We start from the raw sequence: 22,794 nt of genomic DNA on the forward strand, positions 1-22,794 counted from the left end.
GCTGCAGCAGGGGGAGGGGGCCGGGGGCCGAGAAGCCGCTGCGGCAGCCGCCAGGAGACGTTGACATCTGGCGTCCCTGGGGGCCGAGGGATCCTCTGGCGGGCTGCAACCTGGGCCTTGTGGCCGCCGCGTGTCCCCGTGCTCACCCCCTCTCTTCAGAAGTGCGGCGTCCGCCATGGAAGCGCATCCGGCCGCCACCGGAGTCTCCGGGCACCGCGGCCCAGGGCTCCCCGGAGCGATGAGAGGGTAGCGGCGCGCCGCGGCCCAGCTCCCTCCAGCGCCCAGTCCACCCGGGCAAAAAGGAGGGTCGGCGGACGGCGGCGCCGCGGTGCCCGCCCCCGCGCCGCGCCGCCCCGCCCCCTGGGGGCGCTGCCGAGGGGCGCCCGCCGCCCATGCCGCCCATGCCGCCCCGGCGCCCCGCCGCGCCCGGCGCCCGCCGCTGAAGCCAGCTCGCGCCCGCCCGCCGCCGCCGCCGCGCCCGCCGCCTTGAGGCGACCACCCTCCGCCCAAGATGTGGCACAACGTTGGGCTGACGCTGCTGGTGTTCGTGGCCACGCTGCTGATCGTCCTGCTGCTGATGGTGTGCGGTGAGTGGGGCGGCCGCGGGGGGACTTCCGCGCGCCGGCGGGACTCGGGCTGCGGCTCGCGTTTCGGTCTCGTTGGAAAATAGCCAGCCCGCGAGAAAGGCGGGGACGGACGGGCTTGGGATCCTCGGCGTCCCCGTCCCCGCGGTGTGCGCGGAGCTGTGTCCCCGCCGCGGCAGGCCCGCGGGCATCCCGGGAACGCGAGGATGGGCTGCAGGCTGGGCATCTCGGGTGCAGGTTGAACCAGATGCTGCTTCACCCGCGGCGGCCGCCCTGGGTGCCGTTCCTGCCACGGTCTGCCCAGATTTCGACCGTGTGGCCTGTATTCGAGGGGCAGCGATTGGTGACTCACTGCCCTTTACAGGTTGTGACCCTAATGACAGTGAGAGGGTTCACCACTTTCATTTAACCAGGGATTGGAACATACTTGGCTTTTCAGTGCACGTGAAATTGTTTGTTTACTTCGTGTTCGTGCTTCAGCCAAATTCCAGAGATGTTGAGAAGGAGCAAAACTTAAAAACAAGGGCTATATTAAACTTCCAGGGTCAGGTAACCTAACCCTTCGTTCTGCAGGAATGGTACTGTTTTGTTTGCTGTGGGTATGTTCCTTACTGGAATGAGAGAACATTAAGCTTTCTTCCCGAGGCAGTGTTAGAGCGGTTTTAGATCCTTTTTTTTTTTTTTTTTTTAATATCTTTATACACAGTAATTGATAATCACAGGTTTCAGCAAAGAGGCTGGGCAATTGTGAAAATTTGCAAAGTATTTCAAGTAGATGTGAGTTTATTTATATTTAAAAGATTAGAGTAGGGGTTTCAGTTGATGCAATAATTAGTCAGAATTCAGGATAAATCCTACAAAGCTTTTTCATTACACAGTTGAGAGTATTAGAGCTATGCTTGGAGAAGATATCCGTGCCTTTGTGTATATTCATAAATATGTATTTGTATGTATATACTTGTATGTATATTTAAAATTGACTTTTTGATGGTGTTGAGGGTGAAATCCAGGGCCTTTACAAATAGTAAGCACACTGTACCACTGAGCTACACCCCTATCCCTAATTTTTTTTTTTTTTTATTCCTATGCTGCCAGAGCTAATACTTTTAACTTGCATCATTTCTGAGATAAAACAGTTGAATAGCCTCTCAATTTTCTGTTTGTTATGTCTGCATTTTAGGCTAATGGAAGATGTTGAAGAGTCTTGAAATAGGGTAAACCAGATCCTTGTGAATTGTTTGGATGTGGTAAAGGAGAAGTGTACATTATCCCTTCTGATTTGAATACACAAGCTACCTGGCATGGGGATGTGACATACAAACCACACCACACTTGGAATAGAATATTTGCCATACTTACTTTGACACATTAGAATTCCTTTTTGCTTTGCCATCTCTCAGTGTCTTATTTATTTTTCTAAAAGTGCCTTACTTTTAGTTTCAGGAAGCATTTTATAGAATAAGAGAGGTGAGGTAATAATAGAACACCTTATTTTGATTGGAATGGTCAAGAACTAATAGCTTTATGAAGAAGTAATCCAAACACTGTTTTCTGGGAGACCTAAAGATGGGGTAGGATAACCTCATGTTTTGACTAGGATGGGGTTGGGACTTTGGAAGAGGAGGGAAGAACCAGACCATCCTTGAGAAACTGGGGCACTGATTTAGTTTGCTAGGGCCACCATAGCAAAATATCACAGACTGGGTGGCTTAATCAACAGAAATTCATTTTCTTATACAGTTGGAGGAGTCTGAAGTCTGGGATCAGGTGTCAGCAGGGTTGATTTTTTTCTGAGGGCCCTCTGCATCTTGTTTATGACCTTCTCCTTATCTGTCTTCTGTGTTTGTGTCCTAATCTTTTATAAAGGACAACATTCTTTGGATTAGGGTCCTCAACTTTATGACTTCATATAACAAATATAGTCACATTAGAAGTTAGGATTTAGTGTGTGAATTTGGAAGCTGGGGGCGGGGACACAGTTCAGTCTATAATAAGCACCATGTCTTTAGCATTGACTGGAAGGTGACAGAGCAGAGCAGGTGGGTAGTTTAGGTGAATGCCTTTAAAACAGTTGTTACCTTTCTGGTGGTCACAAGCCTTTTTGAGAGTCTAATGAATGTTATGAATACTTACTTTTTTTAGAAAGATGTGTCAAGACTTTTCTAGTTCAGAGATTTCATGGACTCCTCCTTTTTTTTTTTTCTTTTAGAAAAAGGAAAAAGAAGGTTTATTGCTTTGCTAGCAAAGGAGAAACACAAGGGACCCCTCTCCCAAAGACTGTGATTCTGCCCATCAGCAGGAATAGGGGCTTTTAAAGAGGTGACTCAAAGGCTGCATTCCATGTGTTCTCTGTTGGAGTTGTAATTCACTTGTTAATTTGGGGGATAGTCATTTTTGAGATCTGGTACCATCCCCAAAGTCTGGAATACTTTGTTCCTATGGTAGGTGTGTGCTCAAGGACGAATAAATCTGCCTAGGATGGGGAAAGAAGGTAATCCTATGTCCCCTGAGATTAGGGAGGGGAAGATTAGGGAGGAGCAGGGAGAAAGGAAAAGAAAGAAACATGTCCATTTTAAAAATAAGTTGCAGTGGCAGAGCAGCAAGGGCTACATTCAAAGCATAAAGTGGATTACTGTTACATTTCCCCACTGTCAATTTCTGCATTCTCATGGACTCCCCTTCTCAAACCCAAACATAGAGTACAGAGCCTTTGCTTTTAGGGCTGGGTCTCTTGTTTTCTGTTTCCATTCTGTCAGCAAACTGAGTGTTCAGTGCCTACTAGGCACTGGAAAAATTATATGATGGATCTGCTCCAAGGAATCATAGCTTAGTTTGTCTTAGAACTCTTACAGGCTGTTTTACATAGCAAATTCTGATTTTCAAATATAAGGTTCCTGGGGAGGTTTTCCTTCTGTCTATATAGGTGGTTTCTGTGTTCTAACTTCTCATTCATTCTAAAATGTTTTCCACCCCAGTCGTTGACTGAAACTGCCCTTGACAAGTTCAGTAATAAATGACTGCCATATTACCGAAGCCAGTAGCTGTTTATCAGTCCTAATTGAACTTGACCTGTTATACCCACTCTGTAAAATTGAGCGTTCTCTCAAAAGCATTTCTTTTAGTTTTTGTACACTCTGCTTCCATGGTGTTCTTCCTTCCATTCCCCGGCTTCTCATTCCCTAGAATTTCTTAACTTTTTTGACCACGATTTATAATAGGAATTGTTATTCCCCATATTTTCATAAGTATATAAATTACAAGTGTCATTTGGTTTGTATATACATTTATCCACCATCTATATATCTGTCTTTGAAATAGTTTATGGACTAGTACTTGCCCTTGCTCCATGGAATGCATGCTATTTTTATTTTTATTTTTAGTATACAGATACATTTCTGTTTTCTACTTATTTTCTCCCTTTGCCATCTTATTCAATCCTATTGATTTACGTACCAGTTGTTGCTAATGAGTAAAATTTATGTCTCTAATTTTTATTTCTTTTGTTGAGCCTCCGGCTTTTGCATCGGAGTTTTGTTCCAATCCCGCCTGGAGATCTAATAAGCATCTCAAATTTAATACATCTGAAACAGACTCCTGATTTCTACAACCTGTTCCTTCCCCAGTTTTTCCCATCTAAAGTGTTCCATACTTCCACTCAGTGGGTCCAGCCGAGAACTCAGGTGTCATCCTTGGTTTTACCCTTTCCTTTACTCCCTCATCCATGCACATCAACCCCCTAAGTTTTTTGTTTTATTTCCCCTAAGAAATCTGAAATGTATTTAATCAAAGTTTTTAATAGAAGATATATAGTTTCAAAGTCAGTAGTACTTCAAAGAACAGTTCCTTTCAGCCCTCAGTTTCACTTTCTTCCTTCCTAGTTATTTACTTCTATATTTATATGGAACATATTAATTGCTATCTTTGGATTTTGCCATTTTAAATATTGTTAAGGTAGAATCTCTATTTTCCCCCCTTCTTGCTATTAATAACACAATTTTGGCTAACTTCATAGTCAGGATTTATAGTTGGACTATGTAAATATTACTCCCTGTTGGTGAAATGGTATGTGACCACATGTGGTTTCTTGTATGGTTCTTCATGTTTCTTGAAGTTAATAATTGCCTTTTAAATTTACTTAATATTACTTTTTTTGTATGTTTCCATTGTTATTTGACCCCCCCTTCCAGTGCTTTACAATTTTTTACACATGCTCATGAGTAATATTTCCCATGTGTTCAAATAAATTGCTCTTCCCTTTCTCTCCCCACCCCATCCCAGGGCCCTTCTTCCTTCTCAGCAGCTGTCATTCTCATATAGGAAGCGGTCTTCTCTGCTACCCTGTTTTGGACCATTTTCTGGATTCATGGCATCGTCTTTCTCAGTTTACATTCTTGTGGGAGCATGTTTTCTAGTAACTTTCTAAGAAAGAACACAGGGAAAATAGGTTTTTGAACTAATATATTCTTTAAAATGTCTTTGTTTTATTTTTTATTCTTGATCAATAATTTTGAACAGATTGGGGTTGTAAATAATTTTCATTCAGAATTTTAGAATTATTACTCCATTAATTTCTAGATTCTGGTTTGATTTTGAGAAATTCAATTCATCCTGTTTCTTTGTCTTTGCAGAACATCTTTCTAGATGTTTTTGAATAGTCTTCTGATCATTGATATTCTGAAATGTCATTATGATACATCTTGGTATGTGTCCCTTTCATTTTTATGAATCCTTTAAATTCAGAGTTTGCTTTTTATTTCTGGAAATATTTGTACTAGACTTTTGATAATTTTCTCTAGTCTGTTTTGTATGTGTGTGAATACCTTTATTTCTATTTATTTTTATGTGGTGCTGAGAACCGAACCCAGTGCCTCATATGTGCTAGGCAAGCGCTCTACCACTGAGTCACAACCCCAGCCCTAATTTTATCTTTTTATCTCCTATTTTCTTTCTTTCTTCCATCCTTTTTTCTAGAGATGTTTTGGGTTTTATCTTCTATCTATTGTTTTGAGTGTTAATTTTAGCTATACAATTGTTAATAGCAGAGCTTTTTTGTTCTCTGATTTCCTCTTTTAAAGCATCTGTTTATATTACATGTCTGCATGCACTGTTAACTTCCAAAACATAATAGTTTTATGTGCATAACATTATTTTGAGAAAGTGTTTTTCTTTCTCTCTTGACTTTATTTCTCCTATGTTTTCTTTCTGCTTTATTTGCTTTGGACTCCTTTTATTTTTTACTCTGGGAATTGAACTCAGAGCCTCACGTGAGCTAGGCAAGGACTCTATCACTGAGTTACATCCCCAGTCCTTTTTATTTTTTTATTATGAGACAGGATCTTGCTCAGTTGCCCAGGCTGACCTCAAACTTGTGATCCTCCTGCTCCCCAGACTCTGGGATTACAGGTGTGTGCGCACCACACTGGGCCTGGACTCTTTCTTTTATTTTTCTGTACATGTCTAGTGATCTGCTTTCTGTTCATATTTAAGAGTGTGAGGTAATAGAAGATGATGATGAACCCTCTGTCAGCTCTGGGCTAAGAGCAGGGTGGCTGGGCAGTGACTTAGTCTCTTTAGGCTTTTACCCAGTTGTTATTATCTGGAGGTCTGTTCTCTGTGGGCCTTCCATTTCTCCAGAAGGGAATTCTCTCCTTTCATACTTGGATGTTGTACAAGTCGACTCTTCATGAGTAGACTTTCCCCCAGTCCTTTGATGTTCTTCCTTCCAGCCTTTTTGTGTCGTTCTTTGTTTTGTTTGGCTTCAACTAGTATCTTCTGCCAATCAGATTTTTGTTTCCTTTGCTTTGCTGGAACAAGTTACCACTTGTCCTCAGAATAATCTTTTAAACTTTTCCCTCCTTGGAAAGGGGAAATACTGGGAAATGATATTGGCTAAATTATATTCTTATATTGTGTGCAATATGAATACGGAACAATAAATTCCGCCATTATGTACAAGTATAATGTCCCAATTTTAAAAATGGGGAAAAAAATGACTCCTTGCTTTTAAAACCTGCCCTCCAGTGGCTTCCCATTTCCCTTGGAGTACTCCAAGTTTCTTACTGGGGCCAACAAAGACCCGTGTGATGTGGCCCTGTCTACCTCTCCGATCTCTCTCCATTCTCAGTGCTACTCAACATTCTAGGGTGGGCCAGCCTTGTACCTTTGCAGGGCATTTGTTCTCTCTTCCTCAGGCTTTTCATGACTGGTTTCTCATCACTCAGATTTCATATCAAGTGTCATTTCAGAGACCTTCCCTGACCACCTGTGGTAGCCCATCCAAACACTCCTTTTCTTTTTTAGTTTTCAGAGTATTTTGCACTTTCTAAAACGAGCTATTTCTTGAGTCTTTTTCCTTTGTCAAAGGAGAACAGTGTGACAGTTTCATGAACTGTTGAACCCAAACTCTGGAGACAGGGTTCTCTGAAGTAAAAGGGTTTCTTGAGCTCTTATAGATATTAACCTGAAAAGGACAGGGCCCTAGGACAAGTTCTGCAACTCCCAGCAGCAGGGTGAGATAACACTTGGAAATTTGTCCACTGGATCTAAGAGCCAAAAGCTTTTTTATAATGATAAAAATTCCACTTCAGTGATTCTCAGCCTCTGGTTTCTTGGGTGTCTTTCTGGCATCTAAAAAACCACGACTGTGGTGTGGCTTCCTGACTGCACGTTCCGCAGGGAGAGGGAGCAGTAGAACTGGAAGGGCTGATAGGCAGAGCTCTCGGCACCTATTGCCTGTCTCCCTCTGGAAGACGTCCAGATCTTAATTAGCTTTATTTTTGATTCTAGAATGAGGCAGCACTTAATTCCATAAAATAGAATAAGTTCTGATGGGCCAAGCCAGAAGAGCTGTAGGCTGAAGAAAGACATAAAAGAACTAGCAGGTTTGTCAAGGTTATTTTTCTGATAAGGTGAGGGACAAGGAGGACAGAACAATAGAAAAATAACTGATTGGTTAACATCAGGTTGCTTCAGGTTACTTTTCTTGTGTAAGGATTAAGGCAAAAGGAACTTCTTTATCATTTCAGTTGAAACTGGCCTGTTTGGGACATTTGGTTTTCAACAAAACCTGATTTGTTGAAAGGTCAGATAAGTAGTTTAGTTTCAGCTTAGTGACATGGAGTGACTCCATTTTGATTTCGAGCCTGGTCTATGCAGAAGGTTAATCCAAAACAACGGCCTCCTGTAATTCTTATTTAACAATACCAATTAGAGTGTAAACTCCTTGAAATCATTGACCTCATCTGGTTTATTTACTACTCTGTCCCTAGATTCTAGAATAGTGCCTGGAACATTATAAGGTAGTAAGTAGTAAGCTCAGTCCTTGTCCCCGATGCCAGTCCAATAATGAGGACTTGGTTTTGAGAAAAAGGAAAAATAAGTTTTAATGCTTTGCCAACAAAGAAGAAATACAGGGGACTCCTGTCCCAGAGGTTGTGGTTCTTCCCATCAGGGCGACAGGGAGTTTTTAAAGAGGTGATTCAGAGGAATCCTGTTTCCTGAGATTAGGGAGGAGAGATTAGGAAGGAGAAGACCAGGGAGAATAAGATCCAGGAGGAGAAGATTAGGGAGGAGAAGATCAGGGATAAGGTCAGGAAGGAGGAAAAAAAAAATGTAAATTTTAGAACAACAAGGGATATTTTCAAAGCATAAAGTAGATCACTGTTACATTAGCCCCTCAGCTGTTTAAAGAATAAAAAGTTCGTTAGACATTATTAAAAGTCCCATTAGAAGTAAGTCTTCAGTGTGGTACAAGCCAGGATTGCTTCAACATGAATAGCCCTTATGTTATTCAGTAAAGTACAGTTATTGAACTCTTAGGTACATTTGCTTGTAGATAGTGGTCATAGATATTCAAAGCATGATCTCTTGCTCTCAAGGACTTTATACTCCAGTAGGAAAGATACTCCCACAACGGATAACTCCAGTAATACCTAGGCTGCTGTTTCTCTTTCTGGTTGTCTCAGAGCTCAGAATCTTCACCTAAAACAAAACCTGGACTATTTTACCTTCCTAATTCATTCTCATCCATTGGGCCATGTGCTTTCAGTTTTTCCTTCTTTATCATTGGACGAATAGGTTGCAGTAAGGATAGCATTTGGAACATAGTGTGTGCTAACAAATATTTGAGTGAATTAAAGAACAAACTTTTAGTCCTCAGTAATTAGCTGGGATGAGGTAATAGATGGGAATCGAAGGCATATGGAGTGGGGCACTTTATGTCTACCACCTGCAGAATTTATCCTTTCTTATTGGCAGTGGGGAGCTATGGAGGAGTGCCTTGGTCTGTGTTCTTATATTCAAAGAGCAACAGTAGCTAGAAGGTGAACTAGAGGTGGAGTCAGGCAGTGTTACTCAGTTTTGCAGGAGTTTTTCTTGCACTTGATTATTGCCCTTGCATTGTGCTGCTTTCAGTGGGCAAGGACACAAACAGAAGGATGAGGGCTGGGTTTTCCTGTTCACAAGTTGCTTGTTTTGCATTCCAGGGTTCATGGGCATTGCCTGCATTCCAGTGGTTCCTGGGCACTTCTCTTTTGAGAGACTCAATGTATCTTTTTTTCCTCTTGTATCCCTAAATTCCTATCTCAGTTGGTTTATGTTAAGTGTTGCCAACAATGTGAACTAAGGCCACAATAGTAGAGGGTGGGAATGGTGGGAACCTTCTGATTGTAGGGTGATCCAGCAGCCCCGAGGTCACTTCTGCCTGCTCTGTCACTATGAAGAGCATGTGGGATTTGAAGTTTTTGAACAGATTTAGAACTTAGTCAACATAAGCCCTAGGAGAAGATCAGAGCATGGCCCCTTCTCCAGAATTTGGCTTGGTTGCTCACCCTACTTCAGCCTGACCTGACAGACCTTGGGCAGGTTGTAATTAACAGGCTTGGTGGAGTACCCAGTCCCAGGTTCTTGCTGTGCCCAGCAAAGTCAAGGAGTTAGTGAGAGTGAACAGAATTGGACTCAGGCCACCGGTGACTGTGATCACATCACATCACCAGATTACCACTTGCTAGCTTTGTGGCTTGAGCAATGCCACAACCTTTAATTTTAGCACATAGGTGAAGTCAGAGATAATGGAATCCGGGAGTACTGAGGATTGACTGTTTCTGCTTATCTGTTTATCTCTCTAACATTGAAATACAGGTGAATAAATAGGAATTAATGTTTGAAAGTGGATTTTCAAAGACAATCTGGTTTTAGACATTTAAGATACACTTTAATATGAATTTACTTAGAATAACATACATTTCAAAGATAATGGTAGAAGATGATAAAATGTGTTGATCAAAGAAAAGTGTGAACAAAGTTTTCAGATCACTGGCTTTTATAACAATCTGCAAAGGCTTATTAGAAGATAAACTTAGGCACATTAACATTTTAAGCAATGTATTTGAGCAAACTGATTCATAAATCAGGGAGTGCTAAGTTGAGAGGGGTTTTAGCAACAAATGGTATGAGGGGAAAACATTCATGGAACAAAGTAGAAAATGTTTGACTAGGTAAAGTGGAATGTCTCTAGTTAGAGGCTTATTTGTGGTTTCTGACTGTATGGGCTTAAGACGAGTGCTGTTTACGCCAAGATGGATTTTGGTTTGCTTATGTAGGAACCCAAGGTGCTGAAGCCATCTCAACCTCAGGCCTCCCAGTTACTTGAGCAGATATGTCAGGGTTTTGACACAATTGATTGGGTTTTTTTTGATACTGGAAATTGAACCCCAGGGGCACTCAGCGACTGAGCTATACTCTGAGCCTGTTTATACCCTCAGCCCCTTTTTTAATTCCGTTTTTTTTTTTTTTTTTTTTTTTTTTTTTTTTTTTTTTTTTTTTTTTTTTTTTTTGGTGTCAGGGATTGAACCCAGTGGTACTTAACCACTGAGCCACATCCCCAGCCTTTTTAATGTATTTTTTAAAATTTTGAGACAGGGTCTTGCTAAGGTGTTTAGAGCCTTACTGAGTTGCTGAGGCTGGCTTTGAACTTGCAGTCCTCCTGCCTCAGCCTACCCAGCTGCTGGGGTTATAGGTGTATGCCATTGAGCCTGGCCTCTTTTTTAATTCTTGAGACAAAGTCTAAGTTTCTAAGGCTGACCTTGAGTTTACTATCCTCCTGCCTCAGCCTCCTGAGTTTCTGGGATTACAGGCATGTGCCTCCTTGCCCAACATGATTCTTATTTATGATTTTAGTCAGCTTTACTGAAGTATAATTAGCACATATCATATTAATGTTGTCAGTGTGTTTTGAGTAGAATGTACTATACATCTCAGGTCAACTTGGTTCATAGGGTTGTTCATTCTCTTTGGTGAAAGGGCACCAGCAGTTCTTGCCATATTCTAGCTGCTGTATTATAGAGTAGGAATCTTCAGAACTAACATTGAACTCTGAAATAGGTCAGTTGGTAGACATCCAAAAATCTTTAAAGTCATGGGCAGTTTTTGTGGTGGGGGGCATAGAGAATGGAGTTTGGTTGGTTGGGGAATCCCTCTGTACCAGTACGGTTTTAAGGCATAGCAAATATAGCGGAAATGTGATTAAATTCTACATTTCCCTTCCTTTAGAAACTTGCATCTCATGGAGAGGACAATCAGTATTAAAGCACGTGGATGAAAAGTAAGTCTGAGAGAGCTTTTATTGAGGAAACAGCACTGTTGAAAGATTTTTAATATATTAACGATGCTTAAAATTCTCTGTCACAGTGGTGGTAGTGTCCTGTCTAGTTTGCCCTAGAGGGGAAGAGGTAGAGCCAGGCATGGTGGCCCACACCTCTAATCCTATTGACTGTGGAGGCTGAGTCAGGAGAATCATAAGTTCAAAGCTAGCCTCAAGAATTTACGGAGACCCTGCACAACTTAGTGAAACTCTGTCTCCAAAAAAAAAAAAAAAAAAAGGCTAGGGATTAGGGATATGGCTGAGTGGTTAAGTGCCCCAGGTTCAATCCCTGCTACCAAAAAAATAAATAAATAAATAAAATAAATAACTAGAGGTAGGAGCCTAGGAGATGGTAACACTGCTAATGTTTGTTGAAAGTTTATTATGTGTGGGCAATTACCACACTGATCCTTGGAGAATGGGTACCGTTATATTCATTTCATGAAAGAGGAGACCAGAGCACGGAAAGGTTAACTTGCTCATGTTGCAAGTAAGTTGTTTGGGTTAGAATTCATGGTAGAGCAGTTTGGTCCTAACTTACCTCTGAGATATAAGAGATTATGCTGATGATTGAGTGGATGGATAGTAAGGATTTGATCTAGGAGAGGGAGTGGCACTGGAAAGACAGAGAAGGAAATAGATGGGAGAGGATGTTTTAAGGTAGACTCTATAGCGCTAGCTTAAAGTAGGAGAAGGACCGTATGCAAGAGAGGACCCGTTTCCTACCAGAGACAAGGAGAGGATGTGATACCTTTAAGAAGCTGTTGGATAGAGATACACACACGCTCTTTTTGAGATGTGTTCAAGTCAGCCAAGTAGGTAGAGATTCTCTCCTGTAGTATAGGAGAGGTGAAAGGTATGGATGAAAAAATTTGGTCATTATCTGTAATGAGGTGATAATTTGGATCAGTAGGATTATTGCTATCACCAAAGACAGAAGAGAAGAGAAAGAAGAAAAGTTTAGAAAGGCAACTTTAAAATGTTTTAAAGTTCTTGGATAAAGAGTTTTGGATGTGGAAGTAATTGTATTATGACTCAAAATTGTGTTGGTTTGGTGTGGTAACTCCAGGGGTTGACCTCTGCCCGGTGAGTCACTGAGAAAAGGATGGTCAGAAGAGGAAGGGAGCATCGTGGTAGGAGTTGGCGCAGCTTGACGGTTTGGCATCATCTGCATCTGTGGACTCAGACATATATTACAAGTGAGGCTTAGCTGCCCTTGCAGTAAAATGGAAATGAGGTGATAAAAATAGAAAAAAAAAAACAAAAACTTATGCAAACATGAGCCGATCATTTAGTCACTTAGAAACCATCGTGAAGATGAGTTAGATAATTCCATTTGAATGATTCCATAGTTTACAAGATAAGGATTTGTGGTCACACTGCACCTGAACTTTTGGACCAAAACAATCTGGGGTAGTGTAGGAATGGGAAGGGGAAGTCCAAGATCAAGTACTAGTAGATTCAGTATTTGAGGACTACCTCCCGGTTCATAGATGGCTGTCTTCTCACATTGTCCTCACATGGTAGAAGGCAGAAAGTGAAGGAGCTCACTGGGGTGTCTTTTATAAATGCATTAATCCCATTCCTGTTGACCGCACCCTGTGACCTATTCACTGTAAAGACTCCACCCTCAGATACCATCGCATATGATGGGTGTGGTGGTACATGCCTGTAATCCCAGTGCCTGTAGAGGCTGGGGCAAGAGGATGGCAAGTTCAGGTCCAGCTGTGGCAACTTAGTGAGGCTCTAAGTAACTTAGGGAGACCCTGTCTCAAAATAAAAAAATATAAAAAAGGGCTGGAGATGTGGCTCAGTGGTTCAGTGCCCCTGGGTTCAATCCCTGGTACCAAATAAATAATTAATTTTTAAAAAGGACCAAGGATGTGGCTCAGTGACTAAGCCATAGTGTCAAAAAAATCCCAGCACCCCCAAAATGGGGGGGGTTAAGTTCAATATATGAATTGTGCAGGAATATAAAAACTCAGTCTGTAGCAGATAGTGAATCATATTATTGTTCCTTAGTATTTTGTTTTAGCCATACTTTCACTACAAAAATTTGACTTACACTGTTCAAATTCGTTGCTTTCTCTTAGGTAAATTGGCTCTCTTCAATAGCTGTGAGTTAACTTTGAACCTTTATTTTTCTTATCTAGAAAATGGGAATAGTAGTTGCTGTCTTAACTAATTATGAGGAATTAGGATTAAACGAAATGTTGAATGTAAAAGTACTTTGTGAACTGAAAACTGTAATTGAAGATGAAATTACAGTTATTCCCCTGGGTTTCAGGCATATTAATGGTGGTGGTTCATCACTGAAGTTCATCTATCATTACTACCCTTCTGCTGCTAGCACACTTATCTTGCGTAGAAAAACAGTGTTTCATGAAATTTATCTTTTGAGCTAACGCTTAGTAATAACTAGGCACACACGAGTAAGTGTTCCTTTGATTATCCCAGAGTACACACCTTCTGTTGCCAGCCAGTTTTTCTGACTTAGAGTGCTTATCAGTGTGAGATTGGAGCAAGGCACAAACGCACCTTCCACGCTGTGAAGGATGGCTATTTTAACAGCCTTAATTTATGATTTTAGGTACATATAATTGTAGGTAGTCAGCCCTCACCCTTCCCTTTCTTCTCTTCCCGTTTCTCTTTCTAAATCCCAGGACAGTGGTACAAGATACACGTCTATAAAATAAGAGTGGGTAAGATGTTTCACGTGTGTGTATGTGTCAGTCTTGAGTGGGAGGAATCATGTGACCTGTATTTCCATACGGTGTCCTGACTGCTGTAGTCATGCAGAGTACAAGGAGTTAGTCCTTTTCCGTAAAATGCTGCCTAGGTTTTAGTGGTTTCTTTCCTCCTCCTGTGCTTCCCAAGTACATGTGCACACCTGGGAGAAGTTAGTTACTCTAGGACTTGGGATCCAAATTAGGTTGTTCTAGTCTTATGGTAAATTAAATATGAATCTGAACTGGTAGTTCTGCCCCTGTGTCTGTGAAGCCTCTCCCTCTGCAACACAGACCTACATGTATGGCTACATACATTGACTCTTGCAACCAATATGTAAAGGTTGATAATTTTAAATTAGGAAACTTCCCATTTGTCTTCTCTTAGATTCATAGTATATGAGAGAATGGGCTCCAAATACATAAAGGTTACATGAACCCATTCTAGTCACCAGACAGTACAATTCTCCTTAGAGTGGAGACACGCTCATTCTTTATGTCCAACCCTGTCTGCCTTAGTCTATTTTCTACTGTTAAATGAAATACCACACACTGGGTGAATCGTAAGCAATAGCGGTTGAGTTGACTTGCAGTTCTGGGATTGGAAAGTCCAGGAGCTTGGTGCTGGCATCTGGTGAGGGCCTCTGTGCTGCGTCATAACATGGTGGAAGGCCAGGCAAGCACAGGGAAAGACAGAGGTCCCAACTGTTTACACATCCTTTCTTCTGTTACTGAACCCACCCCTGTGATAATGGTATTATTGAAGGCAGAACCTTGAGACCTGATCACCTCTTAAAGGTGCCACCTCTTAGTACTGGTAAAGTAACAGACTTGAACATGAGTGTTGGAGGGGACATTCAAACATTGCACGGTGCATTACAGTCTATCTAATCCTCCTATGACATCACCCCACTCCTCAGTGATGTTAGCAAAGTGTCTTTGTAACTCCCTTTGTGTAGTCACACTGTCTCGCGAGGAAGTGTTAATGTGACTTTTGTTGCCTTTTCTCGAGTGAAGTCTTCTCAGGCAGGCCCTCTGGTTACCTGCTGCTCGTCTCTCTTCCCCACCGGCACTTCACTGTGACTGTTTTTTTCCTCTTCCTCAGCCAGTCTCCATAATTGATCACCAGCAGCACTCAGGCTGCTTCTTCACTCCCATTTCTGTTTTTTCCCAACCTATGTATGACATCAGAATTATCTAATGAGTGTAAAAATAATAAGCACAACCTTGGAGATTGATATGGGATATCTGAGATGAGCCTTTTGAATCTGTGGTTTTCTAAAAATTCTCCAGCAGATTCTGATGAGTAGCCAGTTTGATCACTCTTAAGAATTGCTGCAATGGGTAATTACATCTTTTCTTTTTTTTCCTTTGTTCTTTTTAGATATGGGTAATCACATCTTTTTAGCTGGAGTCATTTCATTGGGATAATGCTTTTGAACTTGCCTTACATTCATTGTAGGTGTTCTTTTTCCCTAAAAGGGAAAATGTGCCTCCTGGCTTCATCCTACCCCCTCTTCCCCAACCCCAAGTCTTTCCTCCGGAGGACCTCTTGCAAAGTGGATATTTCTCAAAGGTCACATTGTGTTAAAGGAATTGAAGCAGATTCCAAGAACATTGAAGGGTTTGGTTTGGTTTTATTCAGCAAAAGTGTTGCCTGCTTGGGTTTTTGGGTTGCTGTCTCGCAGAAGTCTATTACCTAATGAAGGTGGAGGAGACATTTTACTGGGGATGCTTTCCAATCTATCTTATCCATGCCTTTCCAGTCTTTTTTAAAAACTTCCCATCCTTTCACGGGTAGGCTGTACGCCATGTTCCCAGTACCTGCCCTGCCAGAGGTAGGGCTGATCCTTTATGCAACTTGGAGTAGAGCTGTGTTTTGAGAATATGAGCTGAGAAGTCATAGAAAGAAAGAGGGGGAAGGAGCAGCATTGTACAAAGAGAAGGACAGAGGAGGGTGAAACCAGAGTGCAGAAACAGTGCCAAGAGGATGACCTTATTCCTGAGAACCCTCTTCTGATCCCTGGTAGGAGTGCCTCCTCCCACGGGCTCTGAGACACCCCTGTAAGTTTATCATAAATTGCTGGGTTTTGGTTTAGTTAAGTCTTTGAGTTTGTTACTTGAACTAAAAGTTGCTTTATTAGAATAACAGATGAACTATGTGTATGACTTTCTCCTTTGTGTGTATCTGTCATAAGATTACTATGAATAAAATATTATAGGTCAGAGCCCTATTAGCTACAAGGAATGTGATGTACCAGAAGTATGTGGTTAGATAGTTCAGTTAAACTGAATAACAATTTGGCCATTAGATGGTTTGTGCAAAGTTTTTCTGTCCGAAATTGTTTTAGAGGCTATTATTAATTCCCTGTCTAATTAACATAGCTTTGAGTATCCTAGCAGTTTTATTTGGCATTGTAGCGCCTCTCTTAGTTTCTTTGCTAAGTCATGCTTTTCCTGGTATATACCCATTGGGGTTTTATAATGATTCTTTTTCTAAAATGTTCTGAGTAGTTGCTTTCCTTTCAAACTACCTGTAATTTTTAGTATCATCCTTTATTCAAAGGGTAGCATTGTTTAATAAAACTCGGTTGTGCACAGAAGCATCTTCCAGTTCTAGGTACTGTGATTTAGAGAGACCCCTCACTCCCACCTCCTGCTCCCATGTCTGTCTCCAGGTTTAAGTTTTACAGCTCCGTCAAAACAAGTCATTTTACTTAGAGAACAACTTGTTGAACTAGTTGATTTAGTGACTAAACAGCCATTCTTATCAACACTACAATTGATCTCTTTCCTTTGTATTCCCCACCCTATGATTACACTAGTCATTGTGAAGAACTGAACATAGTGGCTAGTCGTTCATCTGCCCAGCAGATGAACTCACATTACATTGGGGGAATTTTCTACCTCATGCTTTTTTTTATGGGAAGCAGTGTCACTGTCCACATCCTTCCTGTGAACCTCACACAACATAAACCCTCGCAGGAGAGCACACTTTTAAAGTTGCTCATCTCCAGATTTGAGGATAAGAATTAAGAATTACAAGGGGTCTCCATGGTTTGGCAGATGTGGATGGGAGGAGAGTGGTGGATGGAACGTGCTATAACCTGCTTCTCCAGACCCTGGAGTCCTTCTCATTGGCACCGCCTTCTGAATTTTCACTCGGAATTGAATCTCATACTATTTGGTTACTGGCAGTGATTTTTAAAAAATTGAGGGTGTGTGTTTTATTAAAATTGGGGAAGAGAGTCTGTTATCTAGTGGGTGAGCTCACATCCCAAAACTCAAACAACTCTAGCTACCCTTAGCTCTTTATTTTGTAGATGTTTGTGCTGTAGACGTTGCTTTCTAATATTAATCATCTTGAGGCCACTAGAACATTTTATGGTCAGAAATCCAGTGGTGATGGCTCTTCACTGTGGTCTCCTTTCAGTAAAAGATTTCCTCTTTCTTGTCATCTTCCTTACTTTTCTTTATGGTCACTAATTACCTTGTGGACACTGTTGGAATTTTTGGTCTTAATGAAATCAAGACCATCATCTTTAACTGAATTATAATTTCTTGATAGTACATTCACTCCCACAATCTCTGTTTAGCACAGTATCTCGTCAAATGAGTTCTTAAAAATTTGAAGTTATGTTCTGAAAACTAACGAGTTATGGGAAGTTTTTCTCAGTATCTATTGAAATCAACTGACCTTACTAATTTAGGCCAATTAATGGCATTGAGGAAGTATTTTTAAAATATCAGTTTATTTATGTTCATGATTTATATATTAGCCTTTTTATTATTTTTCCTGATTATCAAAACCATGTGTGTTTAATGTGGGAAGATTTGGTGAGTATAGAGAAGTATTACAAAAACTGCTGGTCCCCCAAGTAATCTTCAGGTTCAGTTCAGTCTCTATCAAAATTCTTGCTGCCTTTTCCCTAAAAATTGACACACTGATTCTGAAATTCACCTGGAAATGCAAGTGACTCAACATAGTCAAAAGGAACTTGAAAAAGAACAGAGTTGGTAGATGTATTCTTTGTTTCAATGATTAATACAAAGTTACTGTAATCAAGATGGTGTGGTGTTGGTATAAAGCTAGGCATACAGGTTAATGGAATAGAATCAAAGAGTCCAGAAATAAACTACTAAGTGACTGATTTTTGACAAAGGTGTCAAGACTGTGCACTGGGGAAAAATTATTTTTGATAATGATCTGGGACAACTTGATATCCATATGTAAAAGAATGAATTTGGATCCACCTCTCAAACCAAAATTAACTACAGTGGGTCAAAGACTTAAATGTAAGAGCTAGCCCTATGAAGCTCCTAGAAGAATACAGGTGTAAGACTTCATGACCTTGGGTAAGTCAGTAGTTTCCTAGATAGGACACCAAAAGCATAAGCATAGAGGGGGGCGGTTAGTCTTCTTCAAAATCAAAAACGTGTGCTTCACAGGACATTGTCAAGACAGCAAAAAGATAGCTCACAGGGTGGGAGAAAAGACTCAAATAACTACCTGGTAAGTATCTGTAACACATAAAAAACGCTTACAACTTAATAATTTTTAAAATGAGTGAATGAATATTTCTCCAAAGAAAATAGACAGATGACTAATAAGCACAAAAATGGTCAACATTATTATTTATGAGGAAAATGCAAATCAAAATATACCTGCAAGGTTGACTACACTTTCGATGGACAGCGAACTGTGTTGTCGAGGATGTGGATGTTGCTGGTGGGAATGTAGAGTGCTGAAGTTGCTTTGAAAAGCAGTTTAGCCATTTCTGAGGTGGTAAAACACAGATCTCCCGTATGACCCAGCAATTCTTGATGTCTCTACCCAAGCAAAAACTATCCGTGCAAAAACTTGTATGTGAATATTCAATGAAGCCAAAAAGCGGAAAGTGATTTTTATTATAGTCAAAAAGTAGAAGCGAGATCATTCGTCCTTTGGTTTTTTGAGAAGGGGTTAGTGTTAGGGTTAGGGTTAGGGAGGGGGGCAAGAATGGAGGAAGGAAGGACTGTATAGGGGGAAAAGAGGGGTGGGCGGGGTGGGGGGAAGGGAAAAAATAACAGAATGAATCAAACAACATTACCCTATGTAAATTTATGATTACACAAATGGTATGCCTTTACTCCATGTACAGACAGAGAAACAACATGTATCCTATTTGTTTACAATAAAAAAAAAAAAGTAGAAGCAACCCAAATGTCCAATCAGTTGGTGAAAGGTTAAATAAAATATGATATATTCATACAACAAAATATTATTTGACAATAAAAAGGAAGTGAAGTACTTACATATGCAACAGTAGGGAGGAACCTTGAAAACAGCCAAGCAAGCCAAGATCAAATATTGTATGATTCCATTTCTGTGACCTTTTGGAACAGGCAGATGCCTAGTGACATAAGTAGAGTAATGGTTGCCAGAGGCCATGGGAGGAAAGAATGGAGAGTGACTGCTTAATGGTTTGGGGCTTTGGGGGTTGTTGAAAATGTTCTGGAGTTTAGTAGTAATAGTTGCACATCCTTGTGAATCTACTAAAAACCACTGAATTTTATAGTTTAAGATGATGAATTTTATGGTATAATGAATTTTATCTCCATAGAAAAAATAATTTAAAAAACAACAGAAGTTAACCTCATATGCCTCTGCCCAAGGATCACCATTGCTCCTGTCAGTTGAGCATTTTACAAAATGCGTATTGGGTACCAGACTCCAAGCCCTTCAGATAACTTCCATTCCACATAGTAGCTTTGTGAATCTTCGATGAAAACTGGGACTTCTAACTCCTTTCCAGTGTTCTTTCCAATGATTCACTGTGCCTGTTTCACAGAGTTTTGGGTAAAGGGAGAGCACATTCATTAATTTATTATCATTAAAGTATTTTACAAAGTTAGGTGCTCAAACATGCAGTTGCTCAGAAATGTTTAGGGAAAGCAAAAACCTGAGAAATGTATTAAATCTCCTGGAAGTTAGTCATTTAAGTGCCACGGAGCGTATGTTACACAGAAATTTTTGTTTTCACAGATTGTAAGAAACAAGTGACATTAAAATCTTAAAGTAGCCATTATTTTGGCCTAGTTTAACAGTGGGGTAGAAAAGCCAGTTGGGTTTTATTTTTCCAGCTGGTCACCAGAATATGCTATGGTCCTTTGCTGCTCAGGGGAGTCAGTGTTTAGAAGGCACCAAGAAAACATGTTAGCACAAAACCCTTTGTTACAGTGGTTAATTTTGTTTTATTGTATGCTCTTAATGTCTCAGAGCCACCAAGCCCACTTTTAGAAATTTCATCCTGTTTGAATTTTTATTGGTTGATGTTTGTCCCTTCATGATTTTGATGTGAAAATGCTGTTTTTTTTAATTGATATTTTAAAAATCTTGAACCTAAAACTGGTTCTCTGACTTTATTCTTCTTATCATGTAATCAAAGAAGTTATTAATTTTCTGTGAAAATTATTTCTTGAAGCTTTTAATAACTTGGTCTTAACTGAAATTTTCATTCCTACTATTTGATGTCTTGATTCTAATTAACGCAAACTTGCTTTCAGTCAGTAGCTCCGAGATGTGAATGTCACAGACATTTCCTAAATAAATTCTTTTGTCCCCGGAAAAATTCTCTCAAAAATTGATTTTAACATAAAACTTTCTTAGGTATCATAATCTCATAATTTTAATGTGACTGCACCAAGCTTAGGTTCTAAATTCCATGAAAGCAGAAACTCTTTTTGCCATTACTATATAGAGACAGTGTTTATCCTTAGGCCTTGTACATCATAAATGCTTAATAAATGCTTGTTATATGAATATCTATCATAATTACCTGGATTTATTTATATTTATGTATCGTTTTGTCATTTACCTCCCAATTGTTCTAATGTTCCAAATTACTAATATTAAAATAATTTTTTAAATGTTTTCTGTCTCTCTTTAGGTTGGTATTTTGTATGGCATCTGTTTTTATCTAAATTCAAGTTTCTACGGGAACTGGTGGGAGACACAGGATCCCAGGAGGGAGATCATGAGCCTTCAGGGTCTGAAACTGAAGAAGACCCTTCATCTTCTCCACACAGGATCAGATCTGCACGCCAAAGGAGGGCACCTGCTGATGAAGGCCATTGACCCCAGATGTGGTCCTTTATTAGTAAATGATGAAAGGCATTTGTGAGCCTCTGTCTTTAGTGACTTGGCTTTAAAATATACTAAATGACTGAAGAACATTTGTACTTGGATTTCATATCCAGTTCAAAAAATTTACATGTAAGCCATATAGTAATAAAGGGAATTAAAACCAAATTGGACCATTGCAAATTTCATCTTAAAGATAATATTTTGTTTCGCTAGCTTTCTACTTACCACACTTATTCCTTGGCTCTTGGGATTTTTTGTTTGTTTGCACTGGTGTGAATCTGGTAAACATTTCAAGCTTGAAAAACATATTTTAATATAATGTATTCTTCATGTTTTAACTTGTCTGAAATTGGGATGCATCTCATTACTGTCAGCCAGGATAGTCACATAATTATCCTAGCTTGTGCACGTGTGAATTTACAACTTACAGTGGCATCCCTTAACTGACATATGTATTGTAGGTATCAAATGTGTCAGGTTTAATTGGCATTTTAAAATGTCATCAAAAAGATTACACTATGACTCAGCATTGAAACGTAGGGTTATTGTATATGCAGAAAAGCATGGAAACAGAGCAGCGGGGCGCACGTTTGATATTAGTGAGGCAAATATTCGTCGTTGGAGGAATGATCGCAATTCCATATTTTCTTGCAAAGCAACCACAAAATGTTTTACAGGACCTAAGAAAGGAAGATACCCACAGGTAGATGAAGCTGTACTACATTTTGTTAGCGAGGCACGTGCTAAAGGATTGCCTATCACACGCCAAGCAATGCAGTTGAAGGCAGGGGAAATTGCCAAAACCCTCGGAATTGACGAAACAAAATTTAAAGCAACAAGAGGCTGGTGTGATCGATTCATGCGTCGGGCTGGACTGTCATTAAGACATCAGACATTGTTTTGTCCAAAGTTTCCCACTGACATTAAACAGAAGACAGTAGTGGAATGCTCTTTCAAGAAATGCTGCCTCGCCAGTCCTCCTGAAGACACCGAGGGCCATGTCATGTGGGTAAATGCAGACAGCGAGGACTGCGACATGAAAAGTGATTCAGAAGAGTTGGGTTCAGAATATGAAGTTATAGTTATAACTTGACAAGTTTATTTCCCACATCCTTTACATACACACAAGATTGAAGTGACAAAAATCTTTTAAGAGCACTGTTTTAGTAAATATAAAATAAATACTTTCTGTGATACAAGGCATCAGGTTGTAGTTTCATGATAGTGTTTTTCTTTGTGATAGTACAATGCATCTTAACTGATGATATCAGATTAAATAAAAATGGTAATTATAAATTTATTTTTCTTTTCAAGATAACATCTATTTATTGGAATATTTAATACTGACTCTTATGTTAAATAGTTATCTTCTATGAAATACAAGTTTGGGTAAACTCTTAAAGATTTTAGAGTAGTTAGGAATAGTAGGGTTAGTCACTCCCTTTGTGTGGGAGGACATGCTCAAGGCATGCGTTGTGGAGAAACTACTGCTTCACAATAATTCAGTGATAAGACCTCAAAGGTACTGGGTGTTGAAAAAATAGCAGGTGGAAATACCCACTAAACTGTAAAACAACTCTTGCCAGGTATCCATGTTTGTCTTAACTGAACTTTGGACTGAGTGTTTACTGGGGAAGAGAGGTATGGATTCAAAAACCTTACTGTTCAGTGTTCCCTGCTTTGTGTAAGAACAAAATGCAAAGCCAGCTTATTTTACTA

General features: G+C 40.2%; 1 protein-coding gene across 1 annotated transcript; it reads left to right on the plus strand.

Annotated features, from left to right (window-relative positions):
* Window positions 1-400: 400 nt before the first annotated feature.
* On the plus strand, window positions 401-22,496 carry SMIM13 (small integral membrane protein 13). Its single transcript, XM_079148597.1, has 2 exons — window positions 401-587; window positions 20,879-22,496. Exons 1-2 carry the CDS (start codon window positions 512-514, stop codon window positions 21,064-21,066), a joined length of 264 nt encoding a protein of 87 aa, XP_079004723.1. The 5' UTR covers window positions 401-511; the 3' UTR covers window positions 21,067-22,496.
* Window positions 22,497-22,794: the final 298 nt, after the last annotated feature.

Source organism: Sciurus vulgaris (assembly GCF_902686455.1).
Source record: "Sciurus vulgaris genome assembly, chromosome: 7".
Lineage (NCBI taxonomy): Eukaryota > Metazoa > Chordata > Mammalia > Rodentia > Sciuridae > Sciurus > Sciurus vulgaris.

Bases quoted from the DNA above. Each gene is read 5' to 3' on its own strand.
- SMIM13 (XM_079148597.1), top strand. From the start codon at position 512: ATGTGGCACAACGTTGGGCTGACGCTGCTGGTGTTCGTGGCCACGCTG. The intron at 588-20,878 runs GTGAGTGGGGCG...GTCTCTCTTTAG, and splicing joins CCTGCTGCTGATGGTGTGCG to GTTGGTATTTTGTATGGCAT.